This window comes from Chiloscyllium punctatum, chromosome 30 (genome assembly GCF_047496795.1).
Source record: "Chiloscyllium punctatum isolate Juve2018m chromosome 30, sChiPun1.3, whole genome shotgun sequence".
Lineage (NCBI taxonomy): Eukaryota > Metazoa > Chordata > Chondrichthyes > Orectolobiformes > Hemiscylliidae > Chiloscyllium > Chiloscyllium punctatum.
The window spans coordinates 17,896,314-17,911,740 of record NC_092768.1 but is presented as its reverse complement, the minus strand read 5'-3'; the positions used below and the strand labels follow the sequence as shown (position 1 = coordinate 17,911,740).

The 15,427-nt window shown below is 47.5% G+C and overlaps 1 protein-coding gene across 2 annotated transcripts in view; it reads right to left on the bottom strand.

Annotated features, from left to right (window-relative positions):
- The window catches only part of LOC140455220 (uncharacterized), a 170,630-nt gene extending 157,361 nt beyond the window's left edge, over positions 1–13,269 (bottom strand). The window contains exons 1-3 of one of the 2 annotated variants that reach the window (XM_072549942.1): positions 13,196–13,269; positions 10,672–10,938; positions 1,924–2,262 (exon numbers count right to left, since the gene is read on the bottom strand). In XM_072549942.1, coding sequence (XP_072406043.1) covers positions 1,924–2,262; positions 10,672–10,938; positions 13,196–13,247 — 658 coding nt within the window. In that variant the 5' untranslated portion in view covers positions 13,248–13,269. Of the gene's footprint in view, positions 1–1,923; positions 2,263–10,667; positions 10,939–13,195 lie in introns of those variants that run through there. The other variant, XM_072549943.1, reaches the window with a different exon arrangement.
- Positions 13,270–15,427: the final 2,158 nt, after the last annotated feature.

Genomic DNA, 15,427 nt, shown 5'->3' with positions numbered 1-15,427 from the left:
AGATATAAGAGTAAAGAAAGAGATGGTTTGTCACAGATAGGCTTGTCGAGATCTTGAATGCTACACGGAAAGGTGGTGGTAGCTTTCAAAACTAAGAGATTGAAAGCATAGTATTGGACAGGCACTTGGTGTGGAGGAACGTACAATGTAATGGATGAAAAGATAGGATATAGCTAAGCATGATTGCTGCTTCAGAAAGCTGGTACACAGATGACATGCTGAAAAGCCTTCTACTATGCTATAGGTTGCTACGATTTGACAAAACCGAGCACTCAATGTTTCAGTTCTAAAGTTGCAACAGAGGACAAAAGGATTCATGCAAAGCTGCCCAACTCTGTCAATGTACCTTATTTGTTTCCTTTATCTTTTCATGGGATGTGGGTGTTTTTGGCAATGCCAGCAGTTAAGACTTAACCATTTTTTATACGTTAAGCACCTAAACACAGCAAAGTTATGATATGTGGAAAAGGCAAAATGGAGGCTTTGTAGGACAGATGCTGAGAGGCTGTTTCTCCTGGTCAGAGTGTCGAGGATTTTGGGGAAGAATCTTCTGCAAAGGTGTTGGCTAGTGTTGCTGAACAAAGAGTCCTTGGAGTGCAGGATCATAGCTCCTTGAAAGTGGAGTCGCAGGTAGATAGGATAGTGAAGGCAGCGTTTGGTATGCTTTCCTTTATTGGTCAGAGTATTGAGTACAGGAATTGGGAGGTCATGTTGCAGCTGTACAGGACATTGGTTAGGTCACTGTTGGAATATTGCGTGCAATTCTGGTCTCCTTCCTATCGGAAAGATGTTGTGAAATGTGAAAGGGTTCAGAAAATATTTACAAGGATGTTGCCAGGGTTGGAGGATCTGAGCTACAGGAAGAGGCTGAACAGGCTGGGGCTGTTTTCTCTGGAGCGTCGGAGGCTGAGAGGTGAACTTATAGAGATTTATAAAATCATCAGGGGCAGGGATAGGATAAATAGGCAAAATCTTTTCCCTGGGGTCGGTGAATCCAGAACTAGAGGGCACAAGTTTAGGGTGAGAGGGGAAAGATATAAAAGGGACTTAAGGGACAACAGAGGGTAGTGAGTGTATGGAACGAGCTGTCAGAGGAAGTGGTGGAGGCTGGTACAAAATTGCATTATTTAAAATCAGATGAATAGGAAGGGCTTAGAGGGATATGGGCCAAGTGCTGGAAAATGGGACTAGATTAGGTTGGGATATCTGGTCAGCATGGACGAGTTGGACCGAAGGGTCTGTTTCCATGCTCCACATCTCTATGACAGGGAGAAATTTCTTCACACAAGAGGATTGTGAATTTTGGGAATTCTTTACTCCAGAGAGCTGTGGGTGCTCAGTCAGAGTCCAATACATTTTTAGATGTTAATATAACGAAGGGCATTGTCAGAAAACAAATATTTGGAAATAGAGCTGACATAAAGAATTGCCACAATCGTAATGAGTGGTGCAGCAGACTTGAGGAGGAGACAAAAAAAAACCCTGCAGGTGTTGGAATCCGAGGTAGACAAGCAGGAGGCTGGGAGAACACAGCAGGCCAGGCAGCATCAGGAGGGGGAGAAGTCAACGTTTCGGGTGTAACCCTAGTCTTGAGGGGCTTATGATGGATAACAAGATGTCAAATAGCTGTTCCTTAAATTTAATGCTGTTCAGCAGTAATTTCTAAACCAAAGTTGTCAAGAAAATTAAGGTGATAAGAGTACAAATGCAGAAAGCAATGATTCAAATGTAATAGAGCTGGGGTGGGGGGGGGTTGGTGGTTGCAGGATTGGAATCCACATTAGTTACTGCTACTACCGCTATAGAAATATTTCTCAGGAAAGTAAATATAACATACATATAGCATTGAACTTTTGGAAATAAACTGGGCACACAATTCAATGTTTATGGTTCTTGTCTGGATATCACAGCAGTCACACTTACCTTGTATCTCCACAAAAAAGTAGGTACGCTTATGTAGAATTTCACTATCCTGTGTAGGTTCAATTGCAGTCATTTCATAAAGGCCACTGTTTATTATATGTGAATTCTGCAGCAAGAGAGACCCAGTTTCAATGTTAAACTTCACTCTGTTTTCGAAATATGAACTGAATGCCACAATGTTACTATAAGATGTGTATTGCAGAATTATCTGCTCACGTTCCATCCCCACATACCGCCAGGTAATCTGCAGGGTAGATTCATGCCTATAGGGTTGTAGCAAAACAGCGATACCTGCAACACGGGTTATTTTGATTGGGTGAGGTGAGGTGTCCTCGTGTTCTGAAAGAAAGCAGTGAGTTGAGATCAACATAAACTTAGATTTAAATAACATTTCACTGCACCTAAATTATTTCAGAAGAGAAACTAACTGATATTTGTGTTCAATGAAAGCCTTCAGCCACACTGCACATAACAGCTTACATTTATAACAGCTTATCGATAATATGCTTTCCAAAAATAAAGTGTCCTATGTTGCTTCACAAGAGCATTATAAAAACAAAATATGACAGATGGACAAATGTTTGGCCAAGGTGATAGGAAGCCTGCCTTAAGGAATAAAAGCAAGGTACAGGTGGAAAGGACCTTGGGCTGCAAGCACCATCAGTGGGGCAGGAGATTAAAATTAAGGTGTTTGTGAAGTCAGAATCGAGAATGAGAGCAGCGTAAAGATCTCAGAGGGTTTGTGGAGCTGGAGGAGATGATATAGATAGGGATGGATTTGTTCATCAAGGATGAGAAGGACAGCAAGCACAAGAACGATAGTGAATGAGACTTCATACAAGCTAAGACATGGGGAGCAAAGTTTCAGTGGTGGGGGGTAGAACGGGGGAGATCAGGCTGGTGCACACAGGTATAGTCAAGTCTAGAACAAAGGCTAAGAAGAAGGGTCACAGAAGCAGATCAACTAAGGCAGAGATGAAGTTGACATTATTGTAGAGGTGGAGATAGACAGTCTAAGTGGCTCTGGCCCAAAATGTCGATTCTCCTGCTCCTCGGATGCTCCCTGACCAGCTGTGCTTTTCCAGTAACACACTCTCGACTGATCTCCAGCATCTGCAGACCTCACTTTCTCCTAGTCTTAGTGATAGTACATGTGTTTAATTAGAAGCATATCGTGGGGTCAAATATGACACCAAGTTTGAGGGCCCTCACCCCTTCCCCTCTCAGAGTTCTCTTTGTCCTTGCTTTCTACCCTTCTTGCCTCTTCCTACTATCATCTTTCTGTTATCTCCAGCAGGATGCCACAACCAAACACCTTCCCTTCCCTGTCAGCATTCTGCAAGGAACAAAGCCTCTGTGATACTGGTCTAGTCCTCTGACATTTACAACATCTTTTCATCTCCTCTCAACCCCCTCTCCACCATGGCACCTTCCCATACAAATCACCAGAAGGAGTTCCATCTAACCTTTCACCTCTTCCTTCCTCACTGTAAAAAATACCAGACACACCCTCTAAACAAACTAGTAAATTCTTTGTAATTATTTCCCGATTGCACTGCAGTTTCCTCTACTTTGGCCAGACCAAATGCAAACTGGGTGACTGCTTTTTGGAACAACTCTGCTTTCTCTACAAGAATAACCCCAAACAGGCAAGTCAACACAACACTTGCCATCCAGCTCACATTTCTGTTCCAGGCTTGCCACTATGTTCCAGTGAAGTTCAAAGCACATTGGAGGAACAGCCCCACTTTCCACGTAGGCACTTTACAGACTTTATGGGCGGCACAGTGGCTCAGTGGTTAGCACTGTTGCCTCACAGCGCCAGAGACCCGGGTTCAATTCCCGCCTCAGGCGACTGTCTGTGTAGAGTTTGCACATTCTCCCCGTGTCTGCGTGGGTTTCCTCCCACGGTCCAAAAATGTGTAGATTAGGTGAATTGGCCATGCTAAATTTCCTGTAGTGTTAGGTGAGGGGGTAAATGTAGGGGAATGAGTCTGGGTGGGTTGTGCTTCGGCAGTCAGTGTGGACTTGTTGGGCCAAAGGGCCTGTTTCCACACTGTAAGTAATCTAATCGCTCAGTAATCTAATCTAATCTCTCAGACTTCATAGCCCGACATAGATTGATAAAGGGAAAGTAGTGGATGTAACATATTTGGTCATTAAGGTGATGTGTGATAAAGTTACGGGACCAAGAGAGATAGTGAGAAAACAGAAAAGGCAGACACTGGTGCAGTTGGGAAAAGCAGCAAGTCAAACAGGGCAGGCCAGAGTAAAGCAGAGAGTGTGGTAGGACTGATAAAATAAACTGGGTTTATTTCAATGCAAGAGGCGTAACAGGTAAAGCAGATAAACTCAGGGCAGATTGGGAACCCGGGATTGGGATATCATAGTTATTCCAGTGATGTGGCTCAAGAATGGACACAATAGGCAGTTTAATGTTTCAGGGTATAGATGTTTTAGGAAGGATAGAAAAAGGGGTAAGAGCAGATGGGGAGTGGGGGTTTTGATTAGGGATAATATTACAGCGATATTTAGGGGGATATTCCAGAGAGTACATCCAATGAAGTTTTTTGAGTGGAACCGAGAAATTAGAAAGGGAAGATCACCTTATTGGGATTGTACTATAGACCCACCCACCCCCTCCCCGTCAACAGGAAATTGAGCAGTATATCTGTAAGGAGATCTCCGTTATCTATAAGAATAATAGGGTGGGGAAGATAAGGGGATTTTAACTTTCCAAACATGGGAATGGGCCATTGTGTTAACGACTTGGATGGAGAGGAATCTGTTAAGTGTGTGCAAGAAATTTTTCTTGTTCGGTTTGTGGATGTACTTACTAAAGAAGGAGCAAAGTTTGACCTTCTCCTGGGAAATAAGACAGGGCAAGTGACTGAAGTTCAAAGTTCCTTGAAGATAGAGTCACGGATGGATAGGATAGTGAAGGCAACATTTTTATACCCTTGCCTTTATTGGTCAACGCATTGAGTATAAGGAAGGGTTCTCAGCAAGGGTCACGTTTACTCTGATTTCTCTTTACAGACGCTGCCAGACCTGCTGAGATTTTCCAGCAATTTCTGATTTCCAGCATCCACAGTTCTTTGAGTTTTTGCCACAGACCAGACTAAAGCTCCCTCAAATTATATTAAGGAGATAGCCTAGAGCCTAACTTTTATCTTATATAAAGCCAAGTGTAAGGCACTATGTTCCAGATGCGATTCGATTGGTCACAATTCTAGGCTTTAAGCAAAGCACAATTTATTCTTACACTACAGTTAAAATGCAAACAAAAGAAAGAAGAATTGGTATAATTTTAATTATTAAAAAACTTAACAGAATAATACATTATTTAATTCCTAAAAAGCAACTGTTCCAATATCGTCACATCTCATAAACACACTCTTGGCAAAGGCAAAGTCAATAAACAGATTGTCTCACATGCAGCAGAACATTCTGGTAAAGAGACAGACATGGCATCTTCCACAACAATTTTAAAACCCCAACAATGACCGAAAGCCAACCTAAAACTCTGGTTTTGTGGGAACCCAACTTCACCAATTCATGCAGCTTCAATTATTCCAACTTTTAAAAAAAAACCGAGAGAAAGTGGGGACTGCAGATCCTGGAGATCAGAGTTAAAGAGTGTGTTGCTGGAAAAGTGCAGCAGGTCGGGCAGCATCCGAGGAGCAGGAGAATCGACGTTTCGGGCATAAGCTCTTCATCAGGAATGAGGATGATTGCTGATTCCTGATGAAGGGCTTATTTTCAAAATGTCAATTTTCCTGCTCCATGGATGCTGCCTGACCAGCTGAGCTTTTCCAGCACCAGACTTTTCAACTCCTAAAAAAAACCCCAAGGCCTCACAAGCCGTTTCCTTTATTGACTTGGACGAGACAGCTTGTCCCCTATGGCTCAAAATCTCTCTTCAACAAAACCAAAACAAGACGCAATACACCTCCTAAAGCCACAGTATCTTCACATTTTCTTTTGTTAAGTTCCTCCAGCATTTTCTGTTTACATTCCAGATCTGCAGCAACCACATTATTTGGATTTTGTTTTAGGCTTTTACAACAATCAACAATCCAAGCCTTCAACCTTTCTTGTAGCTGCTGGATTGATATGACAAGTCCAATTCAGTTTCTGGCCAACAGTAACTGCTGGCAAGTTGACAGTAGGGTATTCAGCGACCGTAATGTCAAGGGTGGTGATTAGATATTATCTTGTTGTAGACAGTCATTGCCTGGCACTTATAGATTAGATTACCTACAGTGTGGAAACAGGCCCTTCAGCCCAACATGTCCACATCAACCCTTCAACTTGGACCCATTCCCCTACCTTATATTTACCCCTGGCTAATGCACCTAACACGATGGGCAATTTATTATGGCCAATTCACCTGACCTGCATACCTTTGGATTGTGGGAGGAAACCCACACAAACACGGGGAGAATGTGCAAATTCCATACAGATGGTTGCCCGAGGCTGGAATCGAACCCGGGTCCCTGGTGCTGGGACCATACTGCCCTGATATGGCATTAATGTTAGTTTCACTTTTCAGTCTGAGCACAGAGATTGTCCAAGTCTTGCTGCAAATGGACAAGGACTGCTTGAGTTTCTGATGAGTTATGAAGAGTGCTGAGCATTGTGTAACCATCATGAAAGATGCCCACCTCTGACTTTACAACAGAGGGAACGTCATTGATGAAGCAGCTGAACATTCTTGGGTCTAGGACACAACCTTGAGGGACCCCTGCAGGGTGATGTCCTGAAACAGAGGTGATTGATTTCTACAAACCATGACCATTTTAGTTTGTGCAAGATACAACTCCAACTGGTGGCAGGTTTCCTTCCTGGCTTCAGAGTTTCTAGTGCTCTTTGATGCCACACTTGGTCAAATACTGCCTCGACATCAAGGGCTGTTACCCACAAGTTCCCTCGAATTCAATCCTTTTCTCATGTTAGGATCAAGGCTGCAATGAGGTCAGGAGCCAAGTCAATAAACAAACCGAGCAGGTCGTTATCCATAAAAGTCACACCATTGCACTGTCAACAGCCAGTTCCATCATTTTGCTGATGGCTAACAGCTGTATTTGGTCGGGTTGGTTGTCTTCCTTTTTGAGGACAGGACATGACTCAGCAATTTTCCACATTTCAGATAGTTGCCAATGTTGTAACTGTATTGGTACAACTAGAGGTGCAGCTAGCTTTGGAGGGCACCTTCACTACTATTGTTAGAATGTTGGCAGAGTCAAAAGCCTTTGTAGTATCCTGTGCTTTCAGCATATCATGCAGAGCGAATAAAATTGGCTAAGGTTAGCGTGTGTTACTGCAGACCTCAGGAAGAGGCTGCAATGACCACAAATGCTACAGTTTGTCTTTTATACCAATGTGCTGGGCCCCCCATATTGAGCTTGTGTCTATTTGTGGAGACTCGAGACTGGGTTAGCTGTTTACTTTTCCACAATCATTCACGACAATGTGACAAGACTACAGATCTCAGATCTGATCCATAGGTTATGGGATTGCTTAGCTCTGACTACTGGATGCTCCTTCTGTGACTTGACATGCAGTTAGGCCTGTGTTGCAGTTTCGCCAGGCTGACACCTCATTTTCAGCTATTATGCCTGATCATGTTCCTGACATGCCCTCCTGCATCTCTATTGAACCAGGGCTGGTGTTACAGATGGTGAACTTGACGCAATCATCAGCAAACATCCTCACTTCTGACTTATGATGTTGTGGGGAGTCATCAATGAAGCAGCTGAAGGTAGTTGGGCCTAGGCCACTAATCTGAGGAAGTCCTACAGAGATGCCCTGGAGCTGTTATCTCCCCTCCCCTCTGGAATTCAGCATCTTTGTCCATGTTTGAACCAAGGCTTTAATGAGATCAGGAGCTGAATGGTCCTGGTGGAACCCAAACTGACCAGGTTATGGCTGAGCAGATGCTGCTTGGTATCATTATTGGTGACACCTTCCCTCACTTTACTGATGGTTGAGAGTAGACTGATGGGAAGTAATTACTGGATTAGTGGTGCTGGAAGAGCACAGCAGTTCAGGCAGCATCCAACGAGCAGCGAAATCGACGTTTCGGGCAAAATTTTTACCTTGATGGGAAGTAATTGGCCAGTTTAGATTTGACCAACTTTGTTGCGCTCAGGACATACATGAGCAATTTTCCACATTGTCAATGTTGTCAGTGTATTGGAGGAGTTGGGGCCCATTGCCTTTGCAGTATCCAGTGCCATTTTCTGATATTGCACGGAGTGAATCAAATTGACTGAAGAGTGGTATCAGTGACGCTAGGGAGCATTGGGAGAGGCAGAGATGGATCATCCACTCAGCACTTCTGGCTGGACTGTGGCAAATGCTTTCAGCTTTACCTTTCGCCGTGATGTGCTGGGCTATTCCATCATTGAGGCTGGGGATATTTGTGGTGCCCCTTCTCCAATTAATTGTTTTATTACCACCATTCATAACTGGATGTGGCAGGACTGCAGAGCTTAGATTTGATCTGTTGGTTGTGGGATTGTTTAGCTCTGCCTATCACTTGATGCTTGTGTTGTTTGACATACAAGGAGATCCTGGTTACACGTTTCACCAGGTTGAAACCTCATTTTTAGGCATGCCTGGTGTTATTTCTGGCATACCCTCTTGCACTCTCCATTGAACCAGGGTTGATCCCTTGGCTTGACAGTTATGGTTGAGAGGGGGATATGCCAGGCAATGTGATTACAAATTGTGGAACGCTATTCTGATAGCCCTCAACACTTCATGGATACCCAGTCTTGAGTTGCTGGATCTGTTCATAGTCTGTCCCATTTAACATGATGGAGGGTATTCTCAATGCGAAGGCAGATCTTTGACTGTGCAGTATTGTCATGGACAGAAGCATCTGTAGCTGGCAGATTGGTAAGGATGAGGTCAAGCATGTTTTTCCCTGTTGTTGTTCACTCAGCACCTAACATTGACCCAGTCTAACACCCATGTCCTTGAGCACCAGACCAGCTGTAAGTGCATTCACTGGCCTTGCCACCCTCAGTGCTTCCTCTAAGTGATGTTCAATGTGAAGGAATACTTGATTCTTCAGCAAAGCATGGTGGGAATGGATTGGTGACAATCATCAGCAAGTTTCCTTGACCATTTTCAACTGATGGCACGGAACTTCATGGAGACCAGAGTTAATGTTGAGAACTATCAGGGCAACTTCTGGCTGTATACCACTGACATTCTCTTTTGGTCTCTGCTCCTGGTAGCACAGTCGTTACATACAGGTTGGTGAAAATGGTGACATTCTGTAATGTGGTTTTACAAGAATGCCTTTGTCAGGTGACTATTTGGGTAGTCTGTGGACCAGCTCCCCAAATTTACCAGACAAACCAGCAGGAAACTTGCCACCAGGATACATGAACACCAACTGGCCACCAAAAGACACGACCCACTCTCACTAGCTTCCATACAGACATACAAAGAAGGACACCACTTTGACTGGGACAACACACACATTCTAGGACAGGCGAAACAAAGACATGCACGAGGCATGGCATTCCAATCAGAATTCCATCCATAAACACATCGACTTAGATCTCATCTACCTTCCCTTGAAAAAAAACCGGAAATGACAGCACCCACTTTAAGAAACTAAGACTTATAAACAGAGAGACTGGATGTCCCACCAGTGCTTCACCGGAGACTCTCACTGATGATGTTACCTAGTCATGGTGACGAAACATGTGAAAACAAACCTTTCAGCTCAGCAAGCTAACTTACAAATTTATCATCAACCTGAGCTATAAATCTTCTCAAGAATTACTAATCAACCACATTGATGAGCTGTCTTCTTAAATCGCTGCACTCCATTTAGTGTGGGTAGACCCATAATGCCCATCTCTGCACTACTAATTCACTAACAATACCACCCACTCCTGCCTGCCCCGACTGTCTGTTTGATCAGCACTGGTGCACTTGGGAAATTTGACATGAGAGGACCTTTGTACCTGTAATTTTGTCCTGTTGTGAAACCCATTAATTTTGCATTTATTACTGCTGTATAAGCCCGCAAACTGCAAATATTTAAACATTCGGGGAATAGAATTCCACAATGTGACTGTTCTAAATATTAGTAACCAACACGGTGAAGGGACAAGGATGGAGCTTGTTGCAAAGGACAGAGGGACACAGAGTGAGTGTTAGTCACATCCATTAGAGTACTGTAACTGGCTATTGCCTCAACTCCACTTCCTCACACTCATTTAATTTCCTGCCAAATCACAGAGAGACGGCACATTTTTACAAAGGCAGCAACTCAACAATAGCAAAACGTTAACACGGAGGTTCAGAATGAAATATCAACAATGTTTTTTTAGATTAGATTACTTACAGTGTGGAAACAGGCCCTTCGGCCCAACAAGTCCACACCGCCCCGCCGAAGCGTACCCACCCATACTCCTACATCAACCCCTTACCTAACACTACAGGCAATTTAGCATGGCCAATTCACCTGACCTGCACATCTTTGGACTGTGGGAGGAAACCGGAGCACCCGGAGGAAACCCACCCAGACACGGGGAGAATGTGCAAACTCCACACAGACAGTCGCCTGAGGCGGGAATTGAACCCGGGTCTCTGGCGCTGTGAGGCAGCAGTGCTAACCACTGTGTCACCGTGTTCGACAGGAATATCTCACGTCTGTACGGTCAAACTAAATGAATTCTGACCACCTTATTGTTGGACACGAAACCTACTCATACCTACTTAAAGCAGGAATTTTCCTGGCAGACCCATCAAGCAAGGACTCGTGAAAATGATGGTGAGCAGTTACGGCAAATTCCCGCAACAGGACAGACCCATTGTTCACGTTCGGTTCAGGTGTCTGTCCATCTGGTTGTAAAACTCGCGTCTTGTTCCCTGGGGTGGTGTAATCCCACAACATCACATCTTCACTCTGAACCCCATTTTCTGCAAACCAAGGTAGCAGCAAAGGAGAATCTTTCTCAGCAGCTGTCAATCCACCTGTAAAACCTGAGACAACAACACTCACTGAGTTCAGTAACACATTGCAGAATCACCTGCCAAATATACTCTTCACTGGAGGCCTTGGTAGGGAGCAGGACACTAACAACATGAAATAGGCAGGAGAGGATGTTGGACAAACCAGGGGTCACTGGGAGCAAGGGGAATGCAGCGGTTTTTGGAGGAGATTTTGGAAAGTGAATAGATCCTTTGGTTCCATTACTCATGGTTGTTGCTGTCTCGCCTCAGTCATGACCGAGGTCAGTAGCAAACATATTGAGGTTAGATTCCTAAAAGCCATCTCACCAGTGTTAATTCCCCTTTAATGATAAAAGGCCAAGGGTTGCTGTATTACAGAGGCAGCACGGCTGCTTCACACGTAAGTGCTCTTTCTATAACTGGTCGTACAGGCTGGTCAGTGAAATGGTCACGTCCAACACAATAAGCGTCGATGAACACTGCTCATCGGGTGTTAGAAATGCAGCCAAAATGCCACGTCAGCCCCCAATAAATTCCATGGCCCTCATCTCAGCTCGACAGGTCACAGTCGAATTATTAAACTTAACAGAGCAAACCCACAAAAAAGGTAAAACAGCACAGGAGGAGAAAAGTCCCTGTAAGGAAGCAAACGGAAACCCTGCCCCATTCCAAACTGTTAACAATTGTGAGAGGTTCAGCTCAGATCTACATACTGCTCGTTGTGGCAACGTTCATGTCCCTACCTCTGGGACAGGAGACACAAGTTCACCAGAGCAACACCAGAGCAGTGCCACAGTATATCTGAACACGTTCATTAAAAAAACTAAACCAACAATAGTCTTTCAACACAACAACATCTCTCATGTCTCTCCCCATTTACAACTCAGTAACCCCATCAGCGCCCTCCCCCATTGACCCCGTCAGCGCCCTCCCCCATTGACCCCGTCAGCGCCCTCCCCTATTCCCCACATTAACCCCATTCCCCCTCACTACCCTCCCCCATTCCCCCCCATTAACCCTCCCCCATTAACCCTCCCCATTCCCCCCCCATTAACCCTCCCCATTCCCCCCCCATTAACCCTCCCCATTCCCCCTCATTAACCCTCCCCATTCCCCCCCATTAACCCTCCCCATTCCCCCCCATTAACCCTCCCCCATTCCCCCCCATTAACCCTCCCCCATTCCCCCCCATTAACCCTCCCCATTCCCCCCCCATTAACCCTCCCCATTCCCCCCCATTAACCCTCCCCATTCCCCCCCATTAACCCTCCCCATTCCCCCCCATTAACCCTCCCCCATTCCCCCTCCCCCATTCCCCCCCATTTACCCTCCCCCATTCCCCCCCATTTACCCTCCCCCATTCCCCCCCATTTACCCTCCCCCATTAACCCTCCCCCATTTACCCTCCCCCATTAACCCTCCCCCATTCCCCCCCATTAACCCTCCCCCATTCCCCCTCAATAACCCTCCCCATTCCCCCTCATTAACCCTCCCCATTCCCCCCCATTAACCCTCCCCATTCCCCCCATTAACCCTCCTCCATTCCCCCTCATTAACCCTCCCCATTCCCCCCATTAACCCTCCTCCATTCCCCCTCATTAACCCTCCCCATTCCCCCCATTAACCCTCCTCCATTCCCCCTCATTAACCCTTTCATTACCATTCACATTCCCTCTCATCCCCCACTCTCCCATCCCCCCATTCCCATTTCCTCCCCCCATTCCCATTTCCCATTCCCCCCCATTCCCATTTCCCCCCATTCCCATTCCCCCCCATTCCCATTTCCCCCCCATTCCCATTCCCCCCCCATTCCCATTCCCCCCCATTCCCATTCCCCCATTCCCATTTCCCATTCCCCTTCCCATTCCCCCCCCATTCCCATTCCCCCCCCATTCCCATTCCCCCATTCCCATTCCCCCCCCAATTCCCATTCCCCCCCAATTCCCCATTCCCATTCCCCCCCCAATTCCCATTCCCCCCCAATTCCCCATTCCCATTCCCATTCCCCCCCCAATTCCCATTCCCCCCCAATTCCCATTCCCCCCCAATTCCCATTCCCCCCATTCCCATTTCCTCCCCCCCTTCCCATTTCCCATTCTCCTTCCCCCCATTCCCATTCCCTCATTACCCCCCCATTCCCCCCCTCCCCATTACCCCCCCCATTCCCCCCCTCCCCATTACCCCCCTCCTCCATATCCTCCCCATTTCCCCTCCCCCCATTTCTCCTCCCCCCCCATTTCCCCCCCTCCCCATTCTCCCCCATCCCCCCTCATTGCCCCCCCCTCACCCTCACTCCAGGCCCAGACCCACACGAGGCCGAGGAGACCCCACAGACACATTTTCCTCCCGCCCTTTTCCAACCGCCCGATTTCAAACCGCAGCCCCGCCCCGTCCCCCGCCCCTACCCTATTCCCCTGCTCTCTGCCCCGCCCCTGACCCCAGTCCCGCCCCTGCTCCCTGTCCCCCCTGTCCCCGCCCCTTCCCCCGCCCCCTTCCCTGTCCCCCCCAGCCCCGCCCCGTTCCCCCCCCAGCCCCGCCCCTTCCCTGCCCCCCCCAGCCCCGCCCCCTTCCCTGTTTTCCCCTTTCCCCCGCCCCGCCCCCGCCCCCGCCCCGTCCCGTGGTAAAGCCGTCCCGCCCCCTGTCCCCTAGCCCCGCCCCTAGCCTATTCCCCTGCCCCCTGTCCCCCTGTCCCCGCCCATTCCCTTGCCCATTCCCCCGCCCCCTATCCCCGCCCATTCCCCCCCCTGTCCCCGCCCCTTCCCCCGCCCCCTGCCCCCAGTCCCGCCGTTGTCCCCGCCCCCGTCCCCGCCCCAGCCCCTGTCCCCGCCCATGCCCCCGCCCCGTCCCGCCCCCTTTCCCCAGCCCCGCCCCGTGTTAAAGGCGCCGGTCCCGGGATGGGGATGTGGATGAGGAAGTGTATCGGAGTGATCTGGATCAGTCAGGGTGAGACACACAGACACAGACACACAGACACACAGACAGGGGGGTGAGACACACACACACACGGGGGGGGGGGTGAGACACACACACAGACAGACACACGGGGGGGTGAGACACAGACACAGACACACGGTGGGGGTGAGACACACACAGACACAGACACAGACAGACACACGGGGGGGTGAGTGAGACACACACACAGACACACACGGTGGGGGGATGGTGAGACACAGACACAGACAGACAGACACAGACACGGTGGGGGTGAGACACACAGACACAGACAGGGGGGTGAGACACACACACAGACACAGACACAGGGGGGTGGGGTGAGACACACACACAGACAGACACACACACACACACACACACGGGGGTGAGACACAGACACACGGGGGTTGAGACACAGACACACAGACACACGGGGGTTGAGACACACAGACACACACACACACGGGGGGGGGGTGAGACACAGACACAGACACAGACACAGACACAGGGGGGTGGGGGATGGGGGTTAATAGGAAACACTGAACAAATATTAATCACAATGTGATGGAAACCTTCCCCACAGACTAACGTTTTCATATTTAAAGGTAAATACGTTCCAAACACAATTCCATTGGTCACTCTGTCAGAGTTGCGCAAAATACATCTATAATTAAAATACAGGTTAAACTAAAGGACATTAAAATAATTGGCTTATCCAGGGACTCTATCAAAATGTCTAACAGTATCTATAGATATTAGGGACAATAATTAACTGTTCAATGTGGCTCACAAACAGCAAACACACCCTTGGCAATGACACTTTCAGTGAAATTAATGTCCCCCAGTTAACTCCAGCAGCTGGAAGGTAGCCCCAGGTTATAGCTGTAACAGAGGGAGGGCAATCACAGATTCCACACCCACCATCAACACCACAGCAACCGCACAAAGTTACAAATAAAAGCCTCGGTTCAGTGGGACCTCCACCCCACTCAGCCAGGCTGCTTCTAGTTTACCAACTTTGAAAAGCATCACAGATGTTTATCAGTTCGGAGCAGACAGCTCAGCGCCTCTGTCTCTCTCCCCCACCCACTCCAACCAAAATACACTTCTTAAACCCAGACTTTTATCACATCAGTCAGGGTGTGAGGGAGAGGGGATTAATCTGGATCAGTCAGGGTGTGAGGGAGAGGATTAATCTGGATCAGTCAGGGTGTGAGGGAGAGGATTAATCTGGATCAGTCAGGGTGTGAGGGAGAGGATTAATCTGGATCAGTCAGGGTGTGAGAGAGAGGGGATTAATCTGGATCAGTCAGGGTGTGAGAGAGGGGTTTAATCTGAATCAGTCAGGGTGTGAGGGAGAGGGGATTAACCTGGATCAGTCAGGGAGTGAGGGAGAGGGGATTAATCTGGATCAGTCAGGATGTGAGGGAGTAGGGATTAATCTGGATCAGTCAGGGTGTGAGAGAGAGGGGATTAATCTGGATCAGTCAGGGTGTGAGAGAGAGGGGATTAATCTGGATCAATCAGGGTGTGAGAGAGAGGGGTTTAATCTGAATCAGTCAGGGTGTGAGGGAGAGGGGATTAATCT